A 27965-nucleotide genomic window follows, 5' to 3' on the forward strand; every position below is an offset into this window, starting at 1 on the left:
TATCCACTGAAAAAAAAAAAAGAATCAAGAGATTTAGGTTCAATTCTAAACAGCCATATGTGTACTTTATTAAACTTTTCATTTTTTTGTACCAACCTCGTAACTTTTTCGTAACCTCACAAAAGGGAAAAAAAAAAAAGAGAAGGAATTTGTGCCTGACAATTGGATTATGTCATTGTAGCATATAGCGAAAAAAGGTTTTCATAAACCCACATCATTTTCATGGATTCGGAGTTTAGAGGTGTATCCATCAAGGACGGATGTAGGATTTAAACTTTAGGAGTGAGGTCTTTAAAGAGAAAAATAAGAAAATCATCGTTAGAAGACATATATAAGAAATTTCATTAATGTTTGAATAATACACACACTACGTATTGCTCCCCTTTAGACTAAACCAATGTCGCTCTCCAGTGGTACATTATTTTACTATAAGTGAAAATACGGATATATATATGTGTGTGTGTGTGTGTTTGTGTTGCATTAATTAATGCATAAAGTTATTTTTTAATATATTTTTATTTTTATACTAATAATGACATTATTATTTTAATTTTTAGGTGTATTTAATATTAATATAGGATCTCTAAAACGTTAAAATTTCTTTCGCACGAAGCAATCCCTTCTCAGATAGTGAAAAATATCTCAGTGATGTATCTCACTCTATTAAATATGGTTAGAATAGTAAATAAATATCAAATTAAAGTTTAAGTTAATTTTATTAAAAAATTAAAAAGAAAAGACAAAAATTTATATTTGTCTCTAACTCTATTAAATAGGGTTAGAAAAGTAAATAAAGTTATCTCCCACCTGTTAAATAGACCTAGAATCGTAAATACCAAAATAAATTTTAAGTTAATTTTTATTAAAAAGTTAAAAAGAAAAGAAAAATTTATATTTATCTCCCACCTTATTTAATAGGGTTGGATAGTAAATATTAAGATAAAGTTTAGATTAACTTTTATTAAAATATTAAAAAAATAAAAAGTTAATATTTTTATTAAAATAAATTTTGCGTTAAAATTTACTATTAACAAAATACACTAACTAAAAACCCGCGCATCACCAACGTGGATAGGTTTAAGCGGTTCGACGTTTATTTCTCTTTAGTAAGGTTTTGGATTCAAGTCTTGTTAATGGAGAAAATCTATATTGGGAGAGTTTTACCCTTTAATGGGCTAACTCGACTCGACTGGATTAGTCGAAGGCCATTCGATTTTTGTATACCAGGGTTTATACCAAAAAAAAAACCTCATGCATCACACAGGCCTAAAAATCTAGTATAATAGTATAGATATAGACTAGCGTTCTGACATATGCTGCACAAGTATGTTTCAACAGAATTATTCATAATTTTATTTAAGAATTATTTTTCAAGTATAATGAGAATTTTTAACAATAACTGAATATTTGAATTGCAAACCTAATATATTAGACTAACTTTAAATAGTTTAGTGCAAGTTTTTTATTATATTCTCCTATTTAATTGCATTGCATATTTATTTAATCGTTAACATTATTCGGATTCACTACAAATATAAAGTTCAAGTATACAAATTTGATTTTGCTGATATTGTTTTTAAATACTATATTATTAATTCCTTACTTTCATTAATTAAATATTTACTTTTTATGTAACCATGATTAGTAGAATTAGAGTCATGCGTTAATTGTTTTTGGAAATTCTACATATAGGTAACGTAATATTTTATTCAATACATATTGAGTATTGTTAATATAACTCAAATATGTATTGAAGACACCCCGTTTAGATATGTAAATTTTATTTTGCATTTTTTAAAATATTGCAATCAAAATCCTTATTTTTACATAATAAAATTTATTTTTTAACAGAACGAAAATGATATTTATGGTATAATCGTAAGCATAATGAACTAGTAAATTTGTATAATTAGTGTCCTTGTGATGATTTATACAAAATTTTAACTAATAATTTTGGAATATAAAATAGTCCATATCTATTTAATATTTACTTATTTATGCTTCAAAATATTAAGCATAATTGTTACATTTATTAATAGCATTTATTGTAAAAGGTAGTCAATTTTACACATGCGATGTATATTTAAGTAGTATTCAAAAATTAAAGATTACTTTTTGATTTCTTTCAATTGCATTAATTTGAGAGCATTTATTGAGTAGCATTTATTACTATTCAAGTAAATTTTACTTATATATAGATAGATTGGGAGTTGAAGATGATACATAGGAGTCACGAGATGAATTTACGCAGCGTTTATTCTTGGAACTCCGAGTTGCCCAGAAGCTTCCATAACAGCTATCCCAAAATACAAAACCAAAGAGCCCCTTCGATTCAATGTTGGGCCTTCAGCCCATTAGCACATAGCAAAGACCGGCCCAAAAGGTAGAGGGCCGATCCAGCTTAAGAGGCCTTAAAAGCGACTGCGCTGGTCATTTGGGCCTCATTAATCCATCACCCTGCTTGAGATGGAGTTGATACATCAGTCAATACAAATTCTAAGGGAGTCATTTAAATTAAATTAGTCCAAGTTATATGCAAAGGTTCTCGTCTCCGGTACGTTACGGTCCCCCAAAATTTTGTCCGTTAACAAGACCCCCGAGAATCTAAAGGCCAACCGAGTACCGTGCTTAGTGCGTAAAACAGATTCCGGGACCGAAAATCACGTATATTTCCGACATTGCCCTTGTCGTTGGGCAGAAATTTCATCCAATGTAATTTTCATTTTGTCGCAACAATTTCCACACGTAATGGATAATAAATTTAGGTGGACTAAAATGCCCTGCGAAATAGAGAGTTGCTGAAGGATGGGAGTAGTTGGTCAAAAGTGTGAAGGTGTGGGCTCCATGTGTCTACCCGGTCAAACCCGTGGGGAGAAGGTAATCAAAGAGATAAGCTTGATATTGCCATGGTCTTGATTGTGAATATACTTTAGAGCATGATCAAATGCACTTTTCGTGTATCCTATCCCAATCGATCCCCGTGAGGACCTAACACGAAGTATATGAACAAACTGTTTCGACGAGCCGAAAAAAGGAGAGATTGCGCCGGTACATTTTTATTATAAATATCCAAGACAGATTCGTTATTCACGGTACTTGCAAGATGTAACATATAAGAAAGCAAGAAACAAAAAGAGTGGACGTGAACTCCTTTTTTGGGTCGAGCTCATTGATGTAAGGGTGACGTTACAGTAGTTGTTGTTGGCACCCAAAAACAACCACCATTTACTGTCGAATCCCCTAACATAATATGAAGACCGTACGGTGCAATTCAGTCGGTTTTATATCGAATCGGATTCGATCGTTCACGGGCGAGATCAAATGTCGACGACAAGATACATGGCCGAAGTTATAAATAATCAATATATCATGAGTGAATATTCAAAATAGAAAGTATAGGACACTTGTACGTCATGATTTTAAATTGAGAATAAAATAATCGTGGTGCTTATTTTTAGTGTTAACTGCTGTAGAATTTTTATTGATATATTATTTAACTCCACTACATTTTCAGATCGAGGATATGCATAGGGAATACTTGCGGTCGAGGGATGAAGTTGCGTTACAATGAAATTGTATCAATTTCTATATTTGATACATATATGCCTATATTATACAAATAAAGGATTTTTTTGGGTAAATAATAAAGGAAATTTCTCATATTGTAATGATCGGAAAATTTCTCTACGTTCAAACTCAGGGTAAAAAGAAAAATCTATTTACTTACTTTAGTGTAAATATCTATAGGTGAAATATGCAATGGTCAGATTTAAAAGAGAAAAATTCTCCAATTTCATTACAAAAATCAAAATGTATCAATATCGAGTTATACAACATGCCACTGATGGTAATCTAGTGCCTGTTTTACACGTGCGAGACAGTTACAATATATATTAGGAAATTTAATTGAAAATTCAATAAAATAAGTACTTATTAAAGCGTCGCTTCACTTCCAAATGAAGTACAATTACATATATATATATATATATAATGTATAATCATCCTGTGATTAATAAAAACAGAAAAGGAAAAGGAAGAGGAAAAGGTGCGGCTCGCTCGGTGGGCGGTGCGCACGCCGCACACGTGGGAACATAAGGGGAAAACTAAAATTACAAAGAAAGAAAAAATAAATAAAAAAAACCGAAAAGGCGGCGTTACGTTTGTCGCCGTCCTGATCAAACAGCTGTGGGCCCTGGCCGTCTCATCACACGGTTCGTCCACGGCACTGGCCCCCGTCTCCACCGGTCAATGCTGTCCACACCTTGCAATTACCGCGGTAACAAGATTCCCCCAATTGAGTTGAAACTTCGATCGCTTTTATTTGCAAGGTAAAATTTCAGAATTCACTGAAATTGTCTGGAATTGAGAATATTTTAATTACTTCAGCTCCGATTTCCACATAAATGAGTATAGTTTATTAAGATCAACAAAGTCTTCGAGTAAGTGAAAAAACCAAGTGGAGAGACTTGAAATTGAACCTATTAGCGTGCCTCGAAAAATAACCATAGTCGTTATCATCAGCACTACCAGTCCGCGATGTCTAATATCAACGAAGTAATTAAACCTTAATATGTGACGCAGTTAACAAATCACGTTATTTACTAATGACATTTTAACCTTTAGGGACATCCGACTGAAATGACTGATAGAACTTTGCATCCAACGAAATTAATTTTAATTGATGAACCGCAAATATTTCGTGCTTTCATCATCGCTGAAGGAAATGTGGAGAATCTTGTCACCGCTGTCCCCTTTTAGATCCGTCTGATGAATCCAGCAGTTACAGAAACAGGCACGTTTCCCTCACCCGCCTACCCCTTTTGATGCACACAAAAATATTTATTTTCTTTTTTCAGAAATATAATCAATTAATTGATATATATATATATATATATATATATAAATTCAGTGACCGCTTAATGTAATATGGAAATAAATTTATTACTTTCCTCATCTGATATTTGCTCTCTCCTCCCATTTCCTCTTTCCTCCCTGCCACTGTCCCTTAGCTTCAGCAGAGAGCCCCCATTCCCTTCTGCTCTGCTCTCCTCTGCCTCGGTCTCAATCCCTACGAAGAACATCAATTGGAATCATCAATGGTATTTGTTCGCTTCAGTCCCGTGTTTGTCTTTCGGTGCAAAGGGTCTCTGATTCTCTGATTGATCGATGGGGAATTTCAATGTGTGCGTGCCTGTGCAGGTCAGTCAGGTGATCAGAATGGGGAGCGAAGAAGATATCGGCCCGCCATGGCTGAAGCCTTTGCTGCGGGCGAGCTACTTCACGCCGTGCCCAGTCCACGGCGTCTCCGCCAAGAGCGAGTGCAACATGTTCTGCTTGGACTGCATGGGGAATGCTCTCTGTTCTTACTGCCTGGTCCATCACAGGGATCACCATCTTCTTCAGGTGAGTTCTTGATTCCTCTTGCCCGATATAAGTTCATTTTGATACCCTTTTGTTCGAATAACCCGGATTCCTCTGTTGGTCTTGGAGCTCTTGAATAAATGGTGATTGGAGGTCATGTCACAGTGTCATCTTCTAAAGCCTTAGCTGCTACATTCTGTGCAAAAAATGGTTAATTCTCCATAATCGCATTAACCGTATTCGGTTTGGATTGGTCAGCCGATAAGCCGGCTTCTTTATCGATCCTGGTCGTGTTGTAGTGATCGACATGGTCTGTACATGTTATTATTGCAATGCCAGTTAGATTGGATTTTGATATGTGAGTGAATGTCGGACATTGTCATGCTTGTCTTGATTTTGCCTCTGAATCCCGTCGGACGAGAGTAGGCCCGATTCAACTACTTAATAGTTAGGCTTTTTTATTGGGGCATTGCTTAATACGGTGATGATTCAACAACTCGTGTCGGTGTTGATTGTTCTAGCTTCTGGTTCCAGATAAGGCGATCGTCGTACCACAATGTGGTGAGGGTGAACGAGATTCAGAAGTACCTCGACATCTCCTGCGTCCAGACGTACATTATCAACAGCGCGAAGATTGTGTTTCTCAATGAGAGGCCACAGCCGAGGCCAGGGAAGGGTGTCACCAACACTTGCGAGATCTGTTGCAGGAGCCTTCTCGACGCCTTCCGGTTTTGCTCCCTGGGATGCAAGGTTTGTGATTTTAGCGTAACAATGTTGTTTTTATAAATGCCATTGGAGTCGATATAATTCAGAAATTTGATCATAGTCGTCTGCTCGTGCTTTTTTTTCCTGTCCTTTGTTCGTTGCTCAGATGATCCCTCCACACATTTCAACTTAAGACTTTTCAGTCTCCTATACATATAATTTGAAGAGTCTGCAGATCATTAATTTGGACCATTTTGGCTATTAGTATATGCTTAAAGTCCACATTCAAGGTTTGATTGGACTGGCAAATTATTCTCACTTCTGTTTGATTATAGGTTACCGGATGGGGTCTGCAACTATTAAATCTCGATGGCAAAACGCGATGAGCTCAATAATGTTATCTGCGTTGATAAACTGACGTTTTTCGCATTGATCATCAGCTTAATGCAATGAAGAGGGGCGACCCGGACCTCACATTCACAGTGAGAGCCAAGCACAGTAGGGACTCCCTCCTCGGGGAATCCGAGTCGGATGAGTCGTCCACGCCCAAGAAGGTCAAGACGTCACGCAGTTACGGCCACCTGATGGATGGATTCTCCGTCTTCTCCGATGACTCCCACAAGACGGACCACAGCAGAGATGATTCCTCATCAAACCTGTCCCCGTCTACTCCTCCTATATACAACCACAGCAATGCCCGCAGGAGAAAGGGCATTCCCCACCGGGCACCCTTCTAAGAAAATCATCATAGGAATGAAAAAAGAAGAAGAAAAAGAAAGCAATAAAAAAAAAAAACAATATACGAGAAGTAAAATATGTGCGGAAAAACAATATTCTAGGCTTCGCTTTTTCTATGTACTTCCGTGTAAATATATAGTTTGGATTATAGGGTTGAAATACAGTGAAATAGATGCCAGAAATGGTTAACTAGTCATGCATGTGCATGTACTAATTTCTCTTTTTATGTGGCAGAGATTAGTATTTCCTTTTTCATATTTTGTACATAATAATATACAAGCAAATATTGTACAGAGCTTGATGGCAGATGCTTTTGTTCATATTAACAGTAACTAATTAGCAAATCGTACGTCCACCCAAAGTGAAAAAAAATCAAATTGTATTATTATCAGATATATGTATGTTCCGGAATATTATGATTGCAGTTTAAAAATTTTGTCTGTTTCGATATTACATAATCACTCAAGTGACGAGAGTTTATTTTTAATACAAAAGTTCGAGCGATGCAGTGTTCTGATCCTATGATGAATTTTTTTTTTGAATTCAATTAACCGCTCTTAAACAGATAATAACAAGAATTATGATAACAGTAAACATTATATGTCACAAAATCGTCGTCATTATTATTATTAGAGAAACATATAATATAATAAATAAATGAATAAGGGAAAATGCACCACAAAATATATGAATATAAGGAAAAGAAAGAGAAAGTGGATTAGGAGATGAGAGCCGTGAGGAATCTGGAAGGGCCTTGGTCTTATCAATAGACTGCAGCCATCCGATGAGTTCGATTCGTGCATTTGCTTTCATCCTCTTGTCTTTTTCATGATTATATAATATAATAATTATTTATTATCTATCAAAAAGGTACCAGTAATTGCTTATTAAGTATTTTCCTAATAACAACTATACAAAGAAGTTCGTTCGTTTGTGTTGCGACGAATTTATGGAGCAATCAGATGAGTCAGTAGTGGCGACTTTTCCCAAAAAAATCGGCCCCCTATGAGTGTAAAGTGTCTACACTTGGGCTAGATATTTTTTTTACTTTTCCAATATAAAATCCAAACCCCTCGCAAGATTTTTATGTATGTACGTATATAAATAAGACATTTCGAAGTAACACTTGTCATTCGCATATGATCCTCTTTACCACGTCATCGAATGGAAATCGATTCATTCATTCTTCACGACCTTCAAATATTATAATACTAACTAGTTAAGGTTTTAAAACGATTACAGTTCAACCAATACATGCGAATAATTTTTCTTACTTTTAAAGCGACTGTTTTTTATATTTACCGGCATAATTCAAATTTGACGGTCGATTTGATTGCACGTATGTTCTCCGTCTTGAGCGTGCGCATTGAGCAGTGTCATATTGGTTTTTTTTTTTTCTTTTTGTTTAAATATCGCTTGCGGATTATAACTCGAAAGCTTAAAATTGTAAAAACTAATATTCTTAAAAGTACATAAAGAAGCAATTAAGGGACTTGGTAAGCCAATTGCTATAAAACATTGAGGTTTTGACAGCCATTTCCTTTACATCAAAGTTAACTATCTCAGTTCAAACTGTTATAACCGTATCGATCCATTGGTGTTGCCAGAACAAGATGACAATGCTTGCCCATAAATCCGAACCCCAGTCTGCATGCGAAACACGAGGAAGAGAAGGAAACCTAGACATGAAGGTTTAGTTCGAGTTAAGGAGGGGCTGCCACGTCGAGAACACACGACCAATATCGACCTTACACGTTGCAAGGCACCTTAGGGCCAATTGTGGGATGTGTCCCCGACTCTATCCTCTTGTTCCACGAGCAGACAGGGTCGCCATCAGTGCTGTCGCCTCGGCAGCCCCAACCCTGTCGTTTTGGCATTGAGGACCTTTTTCCATGCATTTTGTTCATTACAAAACATCTTAATTCAAAATGGTAAAAAAGGAAAATAGGAAAGGCCGAAAATTCAAAGGGTCGAGGTCACGAGCTTCTCTAGAAGATACCAGCGCTTCACAGTACAGAGTATCTCGCATTTCGGTTCTATACGGGGCACAGCGTATATAACTTAACCCGATCAATCCCGAGAAGTTTATAACGAACATTCAATGATCTTTAGGCGGATGAATATAATGAGATGATGAACACAAAAGAAAAAGAAAAATGTACAAAGAAAGCAAAGATAGCATCTATACTTACAAAATTTTTATTTTATATAGTGTGTATATATATATATATATTGTAGTAAAAGTATTGTAAATTTCTGTCTAAAATTTTGACGTGTCGAAGGGACAACGACGAAATAGAAAAATTGAGAAATCCTATGGAATCGGATAGAAGATAAGGCTTAGTTAGTCAGGTGGATGTTCGACCTGGCATCAGGCATGTCGTCACTTCCCTCTTACTTATCTATTCAATTTTTTTTCCTATTATTTTTTTTTATTTATTAGTTATTATTTGCTGCGGCTCGTTTATTTTATATTACACTTGGATAATAAAAACAAAATCATGCTTAAAGAAGGCACCATCATGTTTTGCTTTTATTGACAACAACATCGGCCCACTTGCCCATTAATTTTTCCAATCTTACGTGTGGCTGGTAAACCCTAACAAGTGGGACGTCTCTATTTAATGATTTTATCTACTCAAAAGACAAATTGCGGTTCAACTTTGACTAGCTACTTTCTCGAATGAATCAGTTCACTGCCATACTAGGATCGACCAAAATTTAACTATTTTAACAGCAGCGCATTGATGTCGAAGAACATATAACGAATTACACGTTCGGAAAATTCACGAAATTTATCAGGCCGTGCATCCAAAAAGTTATCATAGAGTGTGTAATAATGTAGCTTGGTTCGGCCCGTCTCTAGCCCAATACTCTCGATTATTGTCTTTGGATTTGCGCATAGAATTATGAAAGACAAAAGGAGTTGAAGTTAGAAAAAATTGGATGTGACGTTGAATTGAATGGATATCAGTATGTCATTATTAGAACATTTAATTTTGTAAGTGACAGGTGACGAAGTACGTGTACCCATCAGAGCTATCAAGTCCGCACAACTTTGACGAAGGGACGAGATTGAGCATTGTAACGTGCACACAACGAGGAGCACATTGACTTGTCCAATTTTGTCCTTCGTCACGAGATTTCGACCTTCTACCATACAGATTCTTCGAACGCTAGAAGTTCGTGATGCATGCATAATTATAAAGTGTGTACTCGTCTTGAGTAGTCCACGCGAGATCATTTTGTCAGATTTTCTCGAACCTTGGAAGTGCAAAATTTGTGCGAAATGGGACACGAACGCGAAACATGGCAGTATGGCATGGTACTATGTGTATATGTATTTACGACACATTTTGTATTAAACGGAAGCACGGGACACGAACGCGAAACATGGCGGTATGGCATGGTATTATGTGTATATGTATTTACGTATGTAACACACGCATCCGTGAGAACGATGGTGTGAGCGAAAGAATTGGTTTGGGTCCAAATCATCATTGTCTCTTTGCCATTTTCGTCCCATCTAGACATCCTCGAGGAGTTTCAATATTGTTTGAGCCTTGCACAATTATTCTTCCCCTTCGAAAGTTGGTTTGATTCTGACCACGAGATACTCCGTACTATTACGAAAATATTAGATGGTTGTTTTTCTCTGATCCATGCACAATGACAAGGGAAATTGTAGTTAAATTTGTGTATATATATATATATATATGTATGTATGTATGTATGTATATTGCAAATAGAGAGCTTTAGGAGAAATCGCCATTCGCCAATGGCGATCGAATCTCTTTACAGCTGAAAGACAATTTCCATGGACTCCATCAGAGAACTTGTCCGTCGATACATAGCAAAGGATTCATGGGCTCGGCCCACGACGTGGTGGGCCTCGTGACAGTCCTCATGGACTCAAAACGTATATAAAAAGTATTTTAATTTGGTTGGCGGGCTGACAGAATTGACTTGCAATTGCAATATGGATAGGACGAAAGGGAAGCATTATCTTTCAACCAGGGGCAGAGTCAAAAATAAAGTTCAAGAAGGGCAAATTAAAAATTTTGGGGTAAAAGTCAAATAATAAAATAATTCAAGGGGGCATTGATGGTTTTTTAGGGGCAAAAGTTGAAATTTTTACAAATTTATATGTGAAATTCTTAAGAAATGAAAAAGTCAGGGGGGCAATTGCCCCCCCGGATCCTTATGCTTCATTTGGATTCAAAGTACTTTAACTTAATTCTATTCAGCAATGAAATAAAATAACTTATATAAAGTCAAAGGGTGGACCCATTTATATCATTTTTTTTCAAAATTAAAATCACATTACTCGTACAAAATTAAAGGATGGACCCATACATAATCATTTATACCACTCTTTTTTAAAATCAAAATTTGATTTTAAAATATTACTAACAAATCAAACGCAACATTAATGGTTCCGCCCCTGCTTTCAACCCCGTAACTAAGTGAAAGCTTGACTTCGAGCATGTGTGAGCATCCACTTAATTATGAGTATGTACATGGCCTTGCATGCATGCGATGTGATTAATAATACTAATATGCCCATATATAATAACACGGTCGTATTTTCCCCACGTTGATCACAACGATCATAATCAGCATTTGTCAATACAATATTAACGTTGTAGCAACGCACAACTATTGCTGCTATGACAATTTTGTTGACTCTGCTCTGTTCGCGATATCTACATCAATATATTCTCTTTTATTCCTGCCAACTTATGATATCCTTTCCGATCGGGCTGGTTCTAAATTCTAGTACTTCGAAATTCCGCTTCCATCGATTACTGATCCCACCTTGATCACGTCCCTGGTCAAGCAAATTGTTTCTATAATTTCTAATTCAAAATTTGCTCATGGCACGAGCATAAAGTGTGGACCTAAAGGCGATTTCAATTCCAGGCACAGAAAATTCCCCCTCTTTTTTTTTCCAAATAAATTCCGTAAGCGTACGAAATTAGAGGACAATGACTCATGTACTATATACGGAATGAGCCTCCGGGTATGCACCGCAATCGTTGCTTTCAAAGAGAGAAGCTAAAACAAGAAAATTGGAAAAGAAAAAAGTGACATTAATCGGAGAAAAAGACTGCAAATAAATAAATAAATAAATAATGGACCCCTTTTTAGTGGTTTATATTATTAAGATCGACCCCCGATGAGTTCACCTATTTTGGAAACATCATCGGTTTAATAATTTTCCTCGGCACGTGGATTCGATTTTTCTGTCTTTTCTTATGGGATTCCATGTTGGAAGATCATGCCATAGGATTAATATATGCAAGTACTAAATAATAATAATTAAAAATATAACAATAATTGTATACAATTTCACTTATGGGTCAATGTCATTATTATTCCCACACATTGCATGGGTCATGCAACCATATGTTATTATTATTGTACCATGTTGCATGTCTCATGCTATACGCGACTCGATTGATAAGTGAACACAAACTCTAATTACACTTCTTTGAGTTCATCGGTGGGTTTTGTTCATCCACATCTATAGTCGTCCTTTTTTTTTTTTCCAAACCACTCTATAGCAAATTCTATTATAGCCGTTTCATCACTTTAATAATAGACATTATACCAGCAAAACATAACATGTAACGTAACATATAATGCGCGCACACATGTATTAAGTATAAATATAACACACATACAAATCACCAGAAGGTTCATGTACAAAGTTCGACCAAATCTTGTGTTATTCACATTGACACCATCATGGATGCGCTTGTGGTATGACTCGTAACTGATCATCTGGCCAAGCCAAGCCATTGAAGAAAACCGCACCAAATTGATCGGAGGCATGGAAGTCGTAGCGACTTTCTTCTCGAGCATCACGAGCTTCGCGGATTCTGACCTTTGCCAAAGGCTAGTAGTACGCAAAATGGGAATATCCCGTTTCTCTTCTCTTTGTACAGCGGGAGATCTTTCCATTCCGCTTACAAAACTGTAAAATGGCCAAAAAAAAAAAAAGACAACCTTGTTTTTTCGTTAACCTAATTTGAAATAGTTGTCTTTTTTTCTTTTTTGGTTCATTTCAATATCTACGACAAAATGGATCCTTCGTAAATGGTGCTCAGCCTCATTCGGAATGACCGGACCGCAAGCTTCATCCTCCTCGACGACAGTCTCTGCATCTTCCTCACCGATCCCGATCGACTAACTCCGGTCGGCGGCTTACTATTGAAGGTCTTCACCGTCTTTGTCGTATCGTATCCGGAAACACCACCAACCTCGGCCGAGGACCCCTGATAAAAACTACTGCTGCCGTTGTTGCTGTTGACCAGCAACACAGGTGATATCTGATTCTTGCTGCTCCTCCGCCTCCGCCGGCGGCGGCGGGAGCTTCCGCCATCGGCGCCGTCGCGGAGGGCGAGGCTGGCCTTGACGGCGAGGGCAGCCATGTCGGAGGCAGCGAGGCGGTGCTGGAGCTTGGACCTCGGGAGGACGAAGTAGATCTGGCTGGGGAGGAGGCCGTCAGAGGGGCTCAGGGCCGGGATGTAGTCGTCGTAGCAGAGGCGGTCGGAGTTGCAGAGGAAGCAGGCGGAGGAGGAAGACGACGATGAGGACGTCTCGGAGTCGAGGACCTGGGCGGCGGTGATCGGGAGGGTGTACTCGCGGAGATCGCCGTTGATGGAGATGACTTTGGCGGTGGGCGAGGAGGCGGAGTGAGAGGAGGGCTCGTCGTCGGCGGCGACCGAGACGTGAACGGAGAAGCAGTGGCCCATGACGGCGGCGTTTCCAGGATCTATAGAGAGAGAGATAGAGAGAGAGAGAGAGAGAGAGAGAGAGAGTTGAGTTTATGGAAGTTTAGAGAGGGAAAGAAAGTGAAGGATGCGGAAAGAAAGTGTCCTATAAATGGAGAGAGAGGAGGGTTACAGTTGGCGTAAACGTGGCCGTCATTTGAGGGAGTGAGGGATGCTTGCCTGCGCGAGCATCCACGGAAAGTATGCTGCACCTGCGGTGCTTCTTCGCCGCGTGGCACCCTGATCTCTCCCCACTGTCACTTTTGTATTCAGCTGCCGATCAATGATCTTACACATCCTGTAGACCATGCTTGAAAAATCATCACGTTTGCGTGCCACTTGGAAGCTCCTCCTCCGTTGCTGGTCGGATGCGGCTCTCGATGCTCAATCACTGAAATGTCGGAGAGGTTGTTATAAAATTCACTACACATGGAAAAAATTTATTGGTGAAAAATTGACATAATTCATAGAAATAATTAGTATTTTCCCTCTCGATTGGGTAATGTTATATTTAATTTTTTTTTTATCCAGAATTTCATATATATGGCTGAAAATCTAATTAGATTCTCATAATTATCAAATAAAGGAGATTCTTAGTTATATTTCCTAATACGAAGGTTACCATATTATATTCGGAGCCCGAGCTCCATTAAGAAAAAGTAATTCCACGGATCAATATGTGCATAGACATCAAATCATGTCAAACATTGATATATATAATCTTATCGTACAAAAGATATCAATTCACAATATGGATGAATTTTCACATCTTTGACAATTATTTTTATACGGCCAAATTACCTCCGCGATAGACAATTAATGTACATCATGAGCATTTTGTCAACTGGGCTCTCTTTTTGACTGCAGTGCGTGGTCCACGGCGTAGAGAAAAGTAAAAACAACAGCGAAGTGCAATTAAGATTCCCCACCGGATGCACGTGAGGTGGGATGCAGCGGAAGATTTCTCACGGGGAGGGAAGGATAGACAGAGACAGATAAGGTACCGTTAAGAGACTGACAGGGGATGGTGGACTTTAAAGAGTCGTTTTGGGAACTTGTGGGAGTTGAAAGTCAAAGGGCCGGTGGGGCCCATGACGCGGTTCCATACGACAGTGTGAGCTGTGCGGTTACATTAATGTTTCTCCCCTCTTTCCCGTGGGTTGAACTCCGAGGATGCTTGGGGGGTACAGGTCGTACTGTATATGTACCTGCTGCCCTCCTGCGGTTTTCTGCTCCCCTTCCCGTATTTTGTGCCGTATATTTTTTACATCGGGGAAAAAAAGAAGAATGAAGAAAAAAATGCCGTTCCGACTGGAGAAAGGAAAATTCTTTTCACAATATCGAAGTCGGGCAGCTTAGCGAAAATCGATATAGCGATCCTTGAGTATGGCTCATCTCGCCTTGAGCGGCTACTAGGTAAGTCTCGTTTTATGATTCAGATGGCACCAAACGTTTCCTGTAACAAACTTTCCGATGCTCTAACCATTATCGACCTACCGTACGATGATTGTAAAAGGAAATCTCAAATGATTGTATAAAAAAATTGCAAGTTGGTCATGTGGTGACAAATCATCAAATGGATTCCTTTTCTCTGTCTTTTACTCTTCTTTGCAATTTGACGTAAGGACTCCTATCGTCCAGGCCGTACAACAGAGCACCACTTGCAGTAGTTTAAGACTTGACGCGCTCTTCCCGGGCAACAAATTCAACTATCATCCCCGTAAGAACCCTAGAAAAGTTTAAATTTCATTTCATACTGTAATCATAGAAATATCTACCCACATGTTCAATATTCGTACATGATTCCGCTGCAAGATATATATATATATATATATATATATCACCTTGTTGTTTTGTATGTCTCCATTTTGATATATTGTTTTTTAGTAAAAAAATGTCAAATTTAGGATTGTTCACAAAGTGGTCCATTTCGAATTTTCGGGAAAAATCGGAATTAAACCAGATTTCCAGATTCTTTTTTTCTTGTGAACCGGAACTCGAGTTACAAATCTCTCACATACTATAAAATCCCAAACTGAACAAAATTGGCTCAGTTTGGTCGGGGTTCAGGTTTCTTGCAATAAAAAAAAAAAGGAAAGTAAGATTAGATATTGCAATCGTTTGGTAAAAATATCAAATATTATATGAAGCGTTGCGGACATTGAGAATATATTTCACTAACGTATGCATAGATTAGTCATCTTACACATACTTCCAATTTTACAATACGTATACTTGGTAAAAGCTTTCCGGGTTCCGAAACAGGAACCACCCCATGTTGCCAGTAGAATTTGAAAGTTGAAACCTAAAAGCCAAGTTGGTTCTCTGATTTGGTTCGGTTCTGTCTCCTCCAATGCTTGGAAATTGTATGCACGCGGCGTGAGGAAGGAATAGCCTTCGTTTTCATATTATCAAATATTAGCCATATGAAAGCAACTAACATATATATTGTGGCCGGCTCTAAAGATATGGACCTGTTCCTTTCAATATATATATATATATATATATGCAAATTAATCACAATACATGGAGTTTTAAATAGTCAAGGTGATCACACAGAAAAGGAAAAAACACTATCTATATATGGAGATCGTATAGCTAACCTCTTCAATTCCAAACCGAGAATACCAATTGTTATTATCATCAATTGACAATTGCCCCGACAAAAAACAACATGAATTCCTCCAATATATTCTTTTCATATTTTTTTTTTGAGCTAGGACACATGCCAGTATTTGTTATCATGAATTTTCTTGAAACGCATCTAGACACGGATGTATATATGCATATATATAAAAATTGATAGTTTACCATATCGAATTGTTTTGTTAGAAGTACTAACTAATGATGATAGAAAAATATATATAAATAAGTACTTTATAATTCTCTCTGGATGCATTTGTTTCTATATATTCAAGCAGGTATATCGCATGGTTTAATTTATCATTGAATAAAAATGACAGGAATATTTCTGTTGGACCTACATAACGAATAATTGACTTTTTCAATTATATTTGAATACAATCATCAAACATATATGTATTTAATCCCGACATGTTCAAACAGCCCTAACGTGGGAAATAAATGGTCGGTCTCTCAATCCAAAAAAAAAAGGGTTAATTATCACAATTAGTTAAATATATGTATTTAATTCTACAAGTAATATTGGAAAAAATATATATATTACATGTAATGATATAATATACACGACCATATATATATATATATATATATATATATATATATGTTACCGTAATTCGATATACACTGTGAAGCTTGAAGCCAATCTCAAATATTGGTGATATGCCTAGAGTCAATTTTTATCTTCGGATAATTCCTTTTATGATTGTAAAGTTTATCCTATTATTCATGTATTGTTTGTGTTTGTTAGAATAAATTTCATAAAATATTTATGAATGTTTCATTCTTGAATAGTTAAGAATATGAGTGACGGAGTATTTCGGTATGAATATCTTTAAACTGTTCACGATCATAGAAGACTTAAGAATGTGTTTGGATTTTGAGTTGAGTTGAGTTTTGGTTTTAATTGGTTTGTAATGATTGTGATATTGAATTATGAGAAAAAGTATTAAAAAGTAATGAATAGTTTGGATAAAGTAATAATTAAGTAATGATTGTATAATTGAATTATGAGAAAAAGTATGAAAAAGTAACGAATAGTTGAGATAAAGTAATGATTAAATAATAATTGTGTATAAATGAAGTTGGAGTTGTGTTGTTGAATTTTAACTAGGAATTCGTTACCTCTGTCTAAATCCATAATTAGTATATAGATACTAATGAAGATGGAGTAATAAGTTTAATACTATATGACAAAGGTTGCCAAGCAGACACGTGAACACTTATATGATAAGTGAGTCGAACGTGATGTGTGGATATTGTTCACATGGTATCTTTACTATTGTCAATGAACATTATCTAGATATATGTTGTCCTTAAACCTAACGTGGCACGACTATCTCATATACAAATGATTAGGATTTACTATTGCTTATATACTTGTGCTCTGCATGGGTATTCGGCATGTGTAGTCCTAGTTGATGTACATGGAGACAAGTGACCGATCAAGATAGAATTTATTAACTTGAGTAAGCAGGGAAAAGATCCTATGGATACTAGTTCGATTCAGGATCAAGTAGTCCTTGGCCAAGACAGTTGAACTTAAACAAGAAAGAGTTTCTATTTTAAGTCATATCGATCCGAGAATGAAAATAAGAGATTCCATATGATCGGCTATAGAGTTTGACATTCACCATGACCCTGGTTAGATCGGGATTATATAGTAAAGGGACAGTCATGCATATGATGTATAGCCATTGGTTCATCAAAGTGTATTAATTATACATTTATCATTGTTAGGATTGTCATAATATGCTAGTAATTGTCACTCATGACCTTTGAAAGCCGAATAGCATTTTGGAAATTGTGCTTTTGGTTTCGAAAATAGGTTCAGGTAATGTCAAAGAGTTGATGTAATAATGCCATTGCCTCTTAGTGATGAACATAGTGAGTCACACACAATAGGACTTGTGAAAGTCAAGATCGAATGGATTCTAATTAAGGTAGTTAATTAGAGATCAGTTATCGGATATAACTTGCAATGTGGTTGTAGGGATGCTATCACTTCTTGAAGTCGATATCGATGCATGGGTAAGTTCCTCATGAGGAAATACGAGAGTTTTCTTATTGAAAATTTCCCAAAATAGAACGTCTATAAGTGGAAACTATAGCTAAGGATATTATATGATCTTTTGCTTGTATGGCTTGTGAGGCAAGTTATTAAATAACTTAAACTACGAAGACTTAATGGTAATTAAGTAATTAATGTAGATTAATTATTATTTATTATTTAGTCCCTGAGGTCATGCAAGAGTCTATATAAAGGATATAGTCGTCTTGCATTAAACCCGATCGAGAAATTAATCAAGCGAGCCGTCAAGTGTGTGTGTGTGTGTGTGTGTGTGTGAGAGAGAGAGAGAGAGAGAGAGAGAGAGCCGGCCAATCGGTCCTAGAGCAAATCCTAGGCCACTGTAGACCTCCCCGAGCCGAGGCCAACCCCGCCCAACCAAGGCCATCCCTCGGCCTGTCCCTTGCCCTCGACTGCCCCGACTCCATCCTCGTGTCCGTGAAGCTCCGACCGTGTTGGTGACCATAGTCCGGAGTTCCTAGGCTCGTGTGGAGGGTCTCTTGGCGAGTAACGCCGGCCATTTGAATGGCTTGTTACAAACCAATCAATTCAAAAGGGTAAGACAAGGTAAACTGGTTGAATTGATTTCTCTTGTTATCTATCTCGATGGAAGTGTTTACTAGATTGATGTAAATTACGGTCACGTGTTAATGAGATCGAACTACAGTTTTAAAACCATAAATTTATATTCCCGCTGCGTACGATCTAGGGTTTTCTATCAAATTCATCACAAAATACTCCGTAGAGATATCAAACCGTCTAAATAAGGTTAACATCCGTTAATGATTGGAATAGAAAGAGGTTTATATGCAAGTTAAGTTATTTTTTATTAGGGAAAATATTGAACCAAAGATTAAAAGAGATTTTTGTGAGGACTTGCGTCCATATTAGTATTTTTATAATTGATCTCTCTCTCTTTCAGATCTCATTTCAGTCATACTGCTAATAATAGCCTCTGCAGAGTGGATTCCTCGTTATTGTTAGAATACTCCACATCGAACGCATCGGAAATAGAGAATTATGATTTTTAAAATTTTAGTTCAATCTCATCAAACACAATTGTAATAAAACGATCTAGCAAATACTTCTATCGAATTAGACAACAAGATATCGATTCTATTGGTTTAGCTTCACTTACCCTTTTGAATTGATCGGTTTGCAACAAACCGTTCAATCGCCCGGCCTCTAGCTCGTCCACATAAACGATTACTTACCAAGAGAGCTCTCCACACGAGTCTAGAACTCTGGTCTACGGTCACCTAGTCAAATGGAGCTACACGGGCGCAAGGAGGGAGTAGGGGTGGTCAAGGAGCAAGGAACGACCAAGGGCGGGCCTTGGAAGGTCGCATCTATCCTCGGGTTGGGCTATGGTGGACGGGCACCTAGGGCTAAGGTTCGGCCGACTCTTCCTATCCCTCTCTCGGTGGCTTACTTAATTGATCTTCGATCAACTTGTTACGCAAGACGACTATATTTATATATAGAGTCTTGACATAACTCTAAGGACTAAATAGCATTTATTAATTAATCTTTATTAATTGATTAATCACTATTAGGTCCTTGCATTATATGTTATCTAGTAACTTGCCTCTCGAGCCATACAAGTAAAAGACCATAATGTCCTTGATTATAGTTTCCACTTATAGACATTATATTTTAGGAACTTTTCCAGTAAGGAAACTATTGTATTTCCTCATGAAGAACTCACCCATGAATTGGTATCGACTTCGGGATGTGCTAGCACCCCCACAATCACATTGCAAGTCGTATTCGATAATCGATCTTGGCTTTCACACATCTTCTGGTGTGATTCACTAGGTTCATCACTAAGAGGCAGTAGGATTATAACATCAACTCTTTGACATTACTAGAAATTCTTTCCGAAACCAAAAGCACAATTCCAAAAATACCCTTCGGCTCCCAAAGGTCATAAGCGAAACCTAGCAGCATATCATGATAATCATAACAGTGATGAATGTACAATTAATACACTCTGATGAACCAATGACTATGCATCATATGTATGTCTGTCCCTTTATTGTAGAATCCCGATCAAGCTAGAGTCATGGTGAATGCCAAACTCTGTAGCCAATCAGATGAATCTTTAACTTCTATTCTTAGATTGATATGATTTAAAACAAAAACTCTTTCTTGTTTAAGTTCAATTGCCTTGGCCAAGGACTACTTGATCCAGAATCGAATTCATATCCATAGGATCCTTCCCCTGCTTACTCAGGTTAGTAAATCCCGTCTTGATCGGTTACTTGTTTCCATATACAACTAACTAGTACCGCACCTGCTGGATACCCGTGCAGAGCATAATCATAAAAGCAGTAGTAAATCCTAATCACCTATATATGAGGCAGTTGTGCTATTTCAGGTCTAAGGACTACATACAACAGTATAATCTAGATAATGTTTATTAACAATAGTAAAGATACCATGTGAACAATATCTACACGTCACGTTCGACCCACTTATCTCATAAGTGTCCACATGTCTACCTGAAAACCGTTATAAGATAGCATGAGACTCATTACTCAATCTTCATTAGTATTTCTATACTAATCATGAATACAGATAGAGGCGACGATCTATCCGAAGAGATAATGCCCAGTTAAATCTCCTGTGATCGTGAACAGTTAAAAAATATTAATATCGAAATACCACGTCACTCATATTCTTAACTCTTTAAGAATGAAGCATTCATAAAATAACTTATGGACTTTATTCTAATAAACACAGACAATATATGAATAATAAAAGAAACTTAATTGTTATAAAAGAAATTATCCAAATACGTAAAACTGGCTCTATGACATATCACTAACATTTATCCCTTTCGAACCTCAACTTGTTGAAATTTTACTAAAGAACATAACCACTGTTATCAGAACCGGACCGGACCGGGCGGACCGAAAACTGGACCCCTGTCCTGTCCGGTTAGCTTAAAAATCGAAAATGCATAAATAAATCGGTGAACCCAAAAAACCAGTCGGTTTTTAGATGAACCCATCGAACCTGTTCAAACCGGCCAGTTGCATGGTTCATAAAATTTTAAAGGAATCCGAAATCCCAAACCCGTAACCGAAAACGAGCACGGTTGAATCAAAATCAAAATCAAGTGAAACCCTAGTCTTCTTCGTCTTCACTCTTCACAATAGAACTTCAGATTCATCAGTTCTGCTGGAGGCCGAGCTTCCTCTTCTCCTTTGAGTATCGCAAGATTGCAACAGGTTCAAGCTTCCTCTTCTCCTTCCGTCTCTTCTCGGCACGTGAATACCGGAATCTGGTGGTGAAGATCCCGACACGACACGGTAACAAACTGGCCGGGTATGATTTTCATCTGATCGCAAGATGGAGACATACTTTCCCGTTCCTCTCCTGCATTGTGCAATTACCCGTAATCTCATCGAAAAACATCTTGAATTTGCCGCACTGGGGTCCCTGTTTTTTTCTGGGTTCTGACTGTTTCTCGTTGCGGATTCTGATGAAGCTTTCATGGCCCAAGATAGTCAAGAAATGGTTCAACATCAGGGGCAAATCTGAGGACTTTGAAGCTGATGACGTTGTCCATGGAGGTGATTCTCATGATTCCATGATTTCAGACACACATTCTTGTGTAATTGCAGGATTTTCAAGCTTCAATTTGGTCCCTTGATTGGGTTTTTTGGCTTTTACCGATGAATGGCAATGGGGATTTCTCCCCAGCACTGTTGCTTTGAGCAAAATTGTTTTTTTGCCCCTTTCTTGGGCTCTGCTCTATCTCTATGTGGTGATGCATATACATTGGAAATAGCTTTAATCGGCTTCATGGGTTTTCTTTTTCAGGCGGTGAAGAAGAATGGGGGGACATCTATGCAGAGCCGGAGCCATGCTCGATCAAGAAAAGCAAAACAGGTTCAGTTTAGATATATATATCCCTGCATTTCCTTTTGCAAAGCCCAATTTTTGTTTAATCCTCAAAGTAATCAATCTGAAAACTGCAATAAATAATTCTCTCTTTTTCTTGACTTAATCGACAGAGAGACTGAGCAAGAGAAGTTCCAACCGACTCCTGCGAGGCAAGATCGACCTCAAAGCCTCTCAGGTGACTGACGTGCAAAATTACAGGTTGGTCCCAAATCAGCCCTTTGTTGTTCTTTTTGCTCTTATGGAACCATGAGTAATTGAGTATAGTTTCGTTGGAGTTTATTTACTATGTTATAATGTTGTTACGGGCTCAGATGCAAATACATTTTTTGGACAAATATTAATTATTATCTAACATTTATTACTATTTTCTTGTATTTTATATAATTTTCCTACAATAATAAATATTTATTTATTTTATAATTAAATATGCAGTCCGACCCATTAAATCCCCGGTTGAACCCATAAACCCATGAACCCATACCTCGATCGGTTCGATATCCGGTCTGGTTCTGATAACATTGAGCATAACATATGCGCAACAAACAACTCTTTTATTTTTATTTTTAAAATATTATCTTCTTTCTGCATTATATAGATATTGATATTTGTTAAATTTCATTTTTTCCTTGATTAAGAATCCCTTGAGACGGTTTGACTATCTCTATGGAATTTTTCCTAAATATGAATGTCGTCGCACATCCAAAAATATTATCGGTATTAACAACTTGGAATGTATTGAAACGGTTTGACTATCTCTATGGAATTTTTTGAGACTAATTAAATTATAGGGTGCATTTTGAGATCGACATCAACTTATATGGCGTATATCAAAATTAACCCTGCCCATACAAACATATAAACTTGCATATTTTTTAGCATTGTGAGGAAGAGTTAGAAAGGTTTTCATGCTCTCCAAATATTCTTTAACCATATGTTATTTTGATAATTTATCTATATTCTTTATTCAATCTTTACTGGATGTTTAGTAACATGGGCTCTCTTCTCGTGAAACTTTGCAGATTGGGCTTATTTGATTCCTTGCTTGGTTCCATTTATTCGAAAGTAGAACCGGGCCTCATTCATATACGCATGGACCTAACATATTGGTCAAAATGGACCAACTTTTCATTGTCACCCTATATATACAATGGCACAATCTAGCTAATATTCAATCTCTTACTTTTGTTTTTTCGGTAACAGGGATGGCCGACAGGTCTAATAAAGAGAGAGAGAACTAAAAGGGTACTTGAAATTCTAATGATTAAATTCAAACCTGAAAACCTATTAATACTTTAAAATTTGGTGGGCACTGCACCATTTGTTTCCAAATGATGAACTACCCATCATGAATCATATTTATGATCAGATCGAATTTGTGCAGTAAGACTTTGTTAGTGTTTGATAAGTTCAGTGCTTAAAAATTAAACATTTAATTAGTTAAAAGAAAAAAATGTATAGGATGATGATATATTTTGTAAAGGAGAAAGGGCATCAATAAATTAAAAAAACTTATTTCATTGAGTCAATTATTTTTATTTAACTTAATTTATTAAGTAATTTTTACTTAATAATTAAGTAGAATAGAACTTCATTTCTCATTTTTTTTTTCTTTTTTTTCCATTTATTTTCTCTTATAACTAATTTGTAATTAACATTTATTTTGATTAAGTTGAAACACACTTTTGTGTTTCAATTTTCATTCGTTTCACTATCAAAGTACTAATTTAATCATTACTATATGGACCATCTATCCTCAATCGTCCTGGTAAGAAAGAATCCGGGGGGCAATTGATCTCAATTAACATTCGACACTTCGAATGTAATTTGTCCAGGTGGTCTCCATCTGTTGGCCAAGGGGGGGCACCTCTGAACATGATGTGTCGTGTTATTCTTTTCCTTTTCTTTTTGTTTTTGAAATATTCTAAGGACTAAAGAACAACTGAACTTTTATAAAGAGATCACGGGCTATAATCAATCCGTTAAGTGGGATTAATCTCATTCGAGAGTCGATCACTTGTTCATATTAATAAGGTGTTTTTAGTAAATTTCAAATATTATGTTAACATTTACATGAAACCCAATTTACTAATTTTGTAATTCAAAGAACCAATATTATTTCCTACCAAATCGGCAGATGAAAAGCCAAAATAATTTTTTAAGTGTATGCCCTCACTAAATGTTCCATTAGGTCACTTTTCAAAGTCGACATTGTACATCTAGGTCAAAATTATGTTTTTTGGGTTCAGCTCCTAATGCGCTAGTCACTATTTAATTGTGAATGATTTGGCACATTAGTTGTTCAAAGAGCAAGAGTACTTATTTTACTAATTTTTAGACAAAAACAGTGTTAGGTAAATTATTGCAAAATCATAATTTGATTAATTTATGTGGTTAGAAATGTGATTTTTTTTCTAGCAAATAATAGGTACTTATGAAAAATATTTATACTTATTCTCCCTTTCAAATATTAATTTTAATTTTAGTAATTTCGAATTGAGTTCTTTTTGTTATAAAGTTATATCATTGCAATAACCATGAAAGAGAAAACAAATTATGAGATTATGAGTTGGCTTTATCAGAAGATGCAAATAGTTTTACAAAATGAAAATGAGATGCCTTCAACGAATTAGAGTTATCCAATCACTGTCTTTACTAATATAAATGTTCTATAATTCTGAAGTTTTTCTAAAATTCTATTGACATATTGCTATGTTTGTATTCAATCCCAACTACACATTTTTTAATTATTATATCCAATTAATTTTTTAATATTAATTTTATCCTTAGATAGCATAATGTTGTTCATTTATTTAATGAATAGAATTATAAATAAATATAGGGGAGATTATATTACTAATGTAACAAGAGATAAAAAGTTCCGAAAATTTCAACTCGATTTTTTTTTATATTCTAACAAGGATACTAAATCAATCTAAAAGATGTACATAATAATCATCTTAATATTCACATATATTAAATAATCCTTAAAATTGCGAAAATCGTATCGTATACTATTGTTAATAGGATTTTCGAATTAGGAGAATTTTTTGAGTATTTATTAGGAGAATATAGTAATAATAATATTTTAAATGTAAATAATTTGAAGTATAATTATCTCATGAAATTTATTCGCGACAATACACCGTCCTCTTTTCTAGTATCTGTTAAAGTAGGAAGTCTTCATGGAAAGTTCTGTTCTTCTTTTTCTTATTTTCTTTTCTTTTTAATTTCATAAGCAAATGAAAGAATATATCTAGTGAAATTTGCATATAGAAAATTGCTGGAATGTAACCTATATTATATTAGGTTGCTATATTTAATTTTTAATTTCTTAAGCAAAAGAAAGAATAAACTTATTTTCTGCAGTATACTCACTTTGTCTATAATATTAATTTAAAATGATACTTGTGCAAGGCCTGCTCACATGATAATCACATGTGGCAAAAACAGGACGATCCACAAGAAATCTATTTATATCCCTATACATATATCTATATATTAAGTTAAGGAAACTCTCTTTTCGCCAAGTTTCACATATGGGACTTGTATAGTAAATTATTCTAAAACTCCATTTTTTCTTCTTTCTTCATAATATAAATAAATTTTGAAATGATTAGGTATTGAGTATATGTACAATAAAAAAATGTAAATTAGGTTGTAGGACCTTTAAAAAGAACATTTTCTTATCTTTTACATATTTATTTCTATATTTGTATCAAAATATCGATAATAGTTTCAATAATATAAATACTTCAAGAATTTTAGCAATTTTTTCCGCTAAAAGTTAATTTTTAACCAAAAAAATATTTTTTTGCATAAGCTATAATTCGAAAAGTAACGTAATAAGAGCCTACACTCATCTTACGTGGCACCTATGCATTGCATCGGCTTTATATTTTGTATACAGATGTTCAACTTTCTTTCTTTTTTTTGTTTGGCTGAAAATATATATATGTTCATCTAGGTGGTATGATTTGATTGATCATCATTTAATAAAATTGCCAGAAATATTTCCGTTGGGAATACATAACGAATATTTGACTTTTTCAGTTTTATTTGAAAAGATATTGTCGCAAAAAAAATATATATATATATATATATTCATCAAACATGGGAAAGATGTTCCACGTTTCAGTCATAGCAATCCGTAGCAATCAGATTATTCATGCCCCGACATGTTCAAATAGCCCTCACATGGGGAGATATGTAGTCGGTCAATCTCATGATTCAAAGAAAATTAATTTTCCCAATAAACAATCCCTTTGTGGCAAGAAAATCCCTATAATAGATCGTTAATGATATATTCTACAATAAAGCATATTGCATGTATGTTTTGCTTAATAATACATACATACATACATATATATATATATATATATATATTCTGAATTTTTGCATATTGGGCTGATTTGATTCCTAAGGCTTGGTCCCATTAGTGCGAAGGTGGAACGAGACCTCAAACATCATTCAAATGGGCTAACATTTCGTCAATATGGGCCATCTTTTCAATTTCCCTGGATGCAAATATCACAATCTTAGCTAATTTTGCCTATCTTAGTTTCGTTTTTTCTTTTTTTAATTTCCCGGTCATACAGATGGCCCGTGCCCGAGAGTTTACTAAAGAGAGAAAGAAATAAATCTTGAAAACTTAAAATCCTACTTACAAGAATCAAATTCAGAACAATACTTTTAAAGATGATGAACCCACTTGGCCATTTGTTTCCAAATGGTAAACTAGGCATCGCGAATTTCAATTATCGGGTTGGCAGCAAGGCTACTTGTTCAAATCCCAATCCAGTTCTCTATCAATTTAATTATTATTAGTCTTTTGACTAACTGATCTCATTCGTCCTCATATGATAGGATCCGAGGGGCAAATGATCCCAATCACAACATTCGCCCTTAGAATGTAATTTGTCCAGGTCTCTCCATCTGTTGGGCAAGAGGGCTACCTCAGAACATGTTATGTCGTGTTGGAATTATTCTAAGTAAGACCAAACAACAACAGTTATCTAAAGGCGAGGTCACGTATTGTACTCAACTAGGTAGCCGAGATTGATACTACTTGGGCATCGTATGATCGTGGTGATTACATCACACTAAACAAGCACAATTTATCAATTACAACATATTTCGTACCTCAACCAACTAACTATGTGTCTCCTACCAAATTGGCAGAGGAAAAAGCAGAAAGCTATTGAAAGTGTCTGCCCTCACTGAATGTTCAATTTGTTCACTTTTCAAAGTCGAAATTGCAATTTTAGTCAAAATTATGTGTCTCGGGTTGCGCTCCTAATGCGCAATAATCACTATTTAATCTGTGAAATGATTTGCAAGCACATCAGTTGTTAATCATAAAAAATATATAATCATATCTCTCCATTTCCTTAAAAAAAAAAGAAATAGTAATGATTAAGGAATAATGCCCAATCAATTAATTATCCTTATGGATAACATACATATAAATATAATTTTTGAAAATTTTATCGTGCAACCACCAATGGTGGTATAATGCACTTGAATATTTTACTAAAAATTGAAGTTAAAATTTTCTCAAAATCCATATAATTTAATAATTACGGTAAGTAAAAACTCTTTAAAATCCATAGAATTAACTTTGGAAGTAAGTAATTCACACCGACTAAAATCTTAAAATAGCTTACTCAAAAGACGTGCAATTTAGTTAAAATTAAGCAATTTTATTATAATTTCAAGTAATTTACTTGTTATTCATTAAAAAAAGTATTTTACTTGTTTGC

The 27965-nt window shown here is 35.8% G+C and overlaps 3 protein-coding genes across 3 annotated transcripts; 2 read left to right on the top strand and 1 right to left on the bottom strand.

Annotated features, from left to right (window-relative positions):
- The first annotated feature begins 4913 nt into the window (after window positions 1–4913).
- On the top strand, window positions 4914–7110 carry LOC116215382. The gene is made up of 4 exons (XM_031551073.1): window positions 4914–5099; window positions 5200–5403; window positions 5896–6111; window positions 6507–7110. The coding sequence occupies exons 1-4, from the start codon at window positions 5097–5099 to the stop codon at window positions 6801–6803; spliced, it is 720 nt and encodes a 239-aa protein (XP_031406933.1). The 5' UTR covers window positions 4914–5096; the 3' UTR covers window positions 6804–7110.
- Window positions 7111–12417: 5307 nt separating this feature from the next.
- Window positions 12418–13674, bottom strand: LOC116213060. Its single transcript, XM_031547864.1, has one exon. It carries the CDS (start codon window positions 13563–13565, stop codon window positions 12882–12884), a length of 684 nt encoding a protein of 227 aa, XP_031403724.1. The 5' UTR covers window positions 13566–13674; the 3' UTR covers window positions 12418–12881.
- Window positions 13675–19558: 5884 nt separating this feature from the next.
- Window positions 19559–23403, top strand: LOC116214552. The gene is made up of 6 exons (XM_031549943.1): window positions 19559–19684; window positions 21428–21694; window positions 21788–21872; window positions 22123–22191; window positions 22317–22404; window positions 23226–23403. Exons 1-6 carry the CDS (start codon window positions 19559–19561, stop codon window positions 23365–23367), a joined length of 777 nt encoding a protein of 258 aa, XP_031405803.1. The 3' UTR covers window positions 23368–23403.
- The last annotated feature ends 4562 nt before the right edge of the window (window positions 23404–27965 follow it).

This window comes from Punica granatum, chromosome 7 (assembly GCF_007655135.1).
Source record: "Punica granatum isolate Tunisia-2019 chromosome 7, ASM765513v2, whole genome shotgun sequence".
NCBI classification, from domain to species: Eukaryota; Viridiplantae; Streptophyta; class Magnoliopsida; order Myrtales; family Lythraceae; genus Punica; species Punica granatum.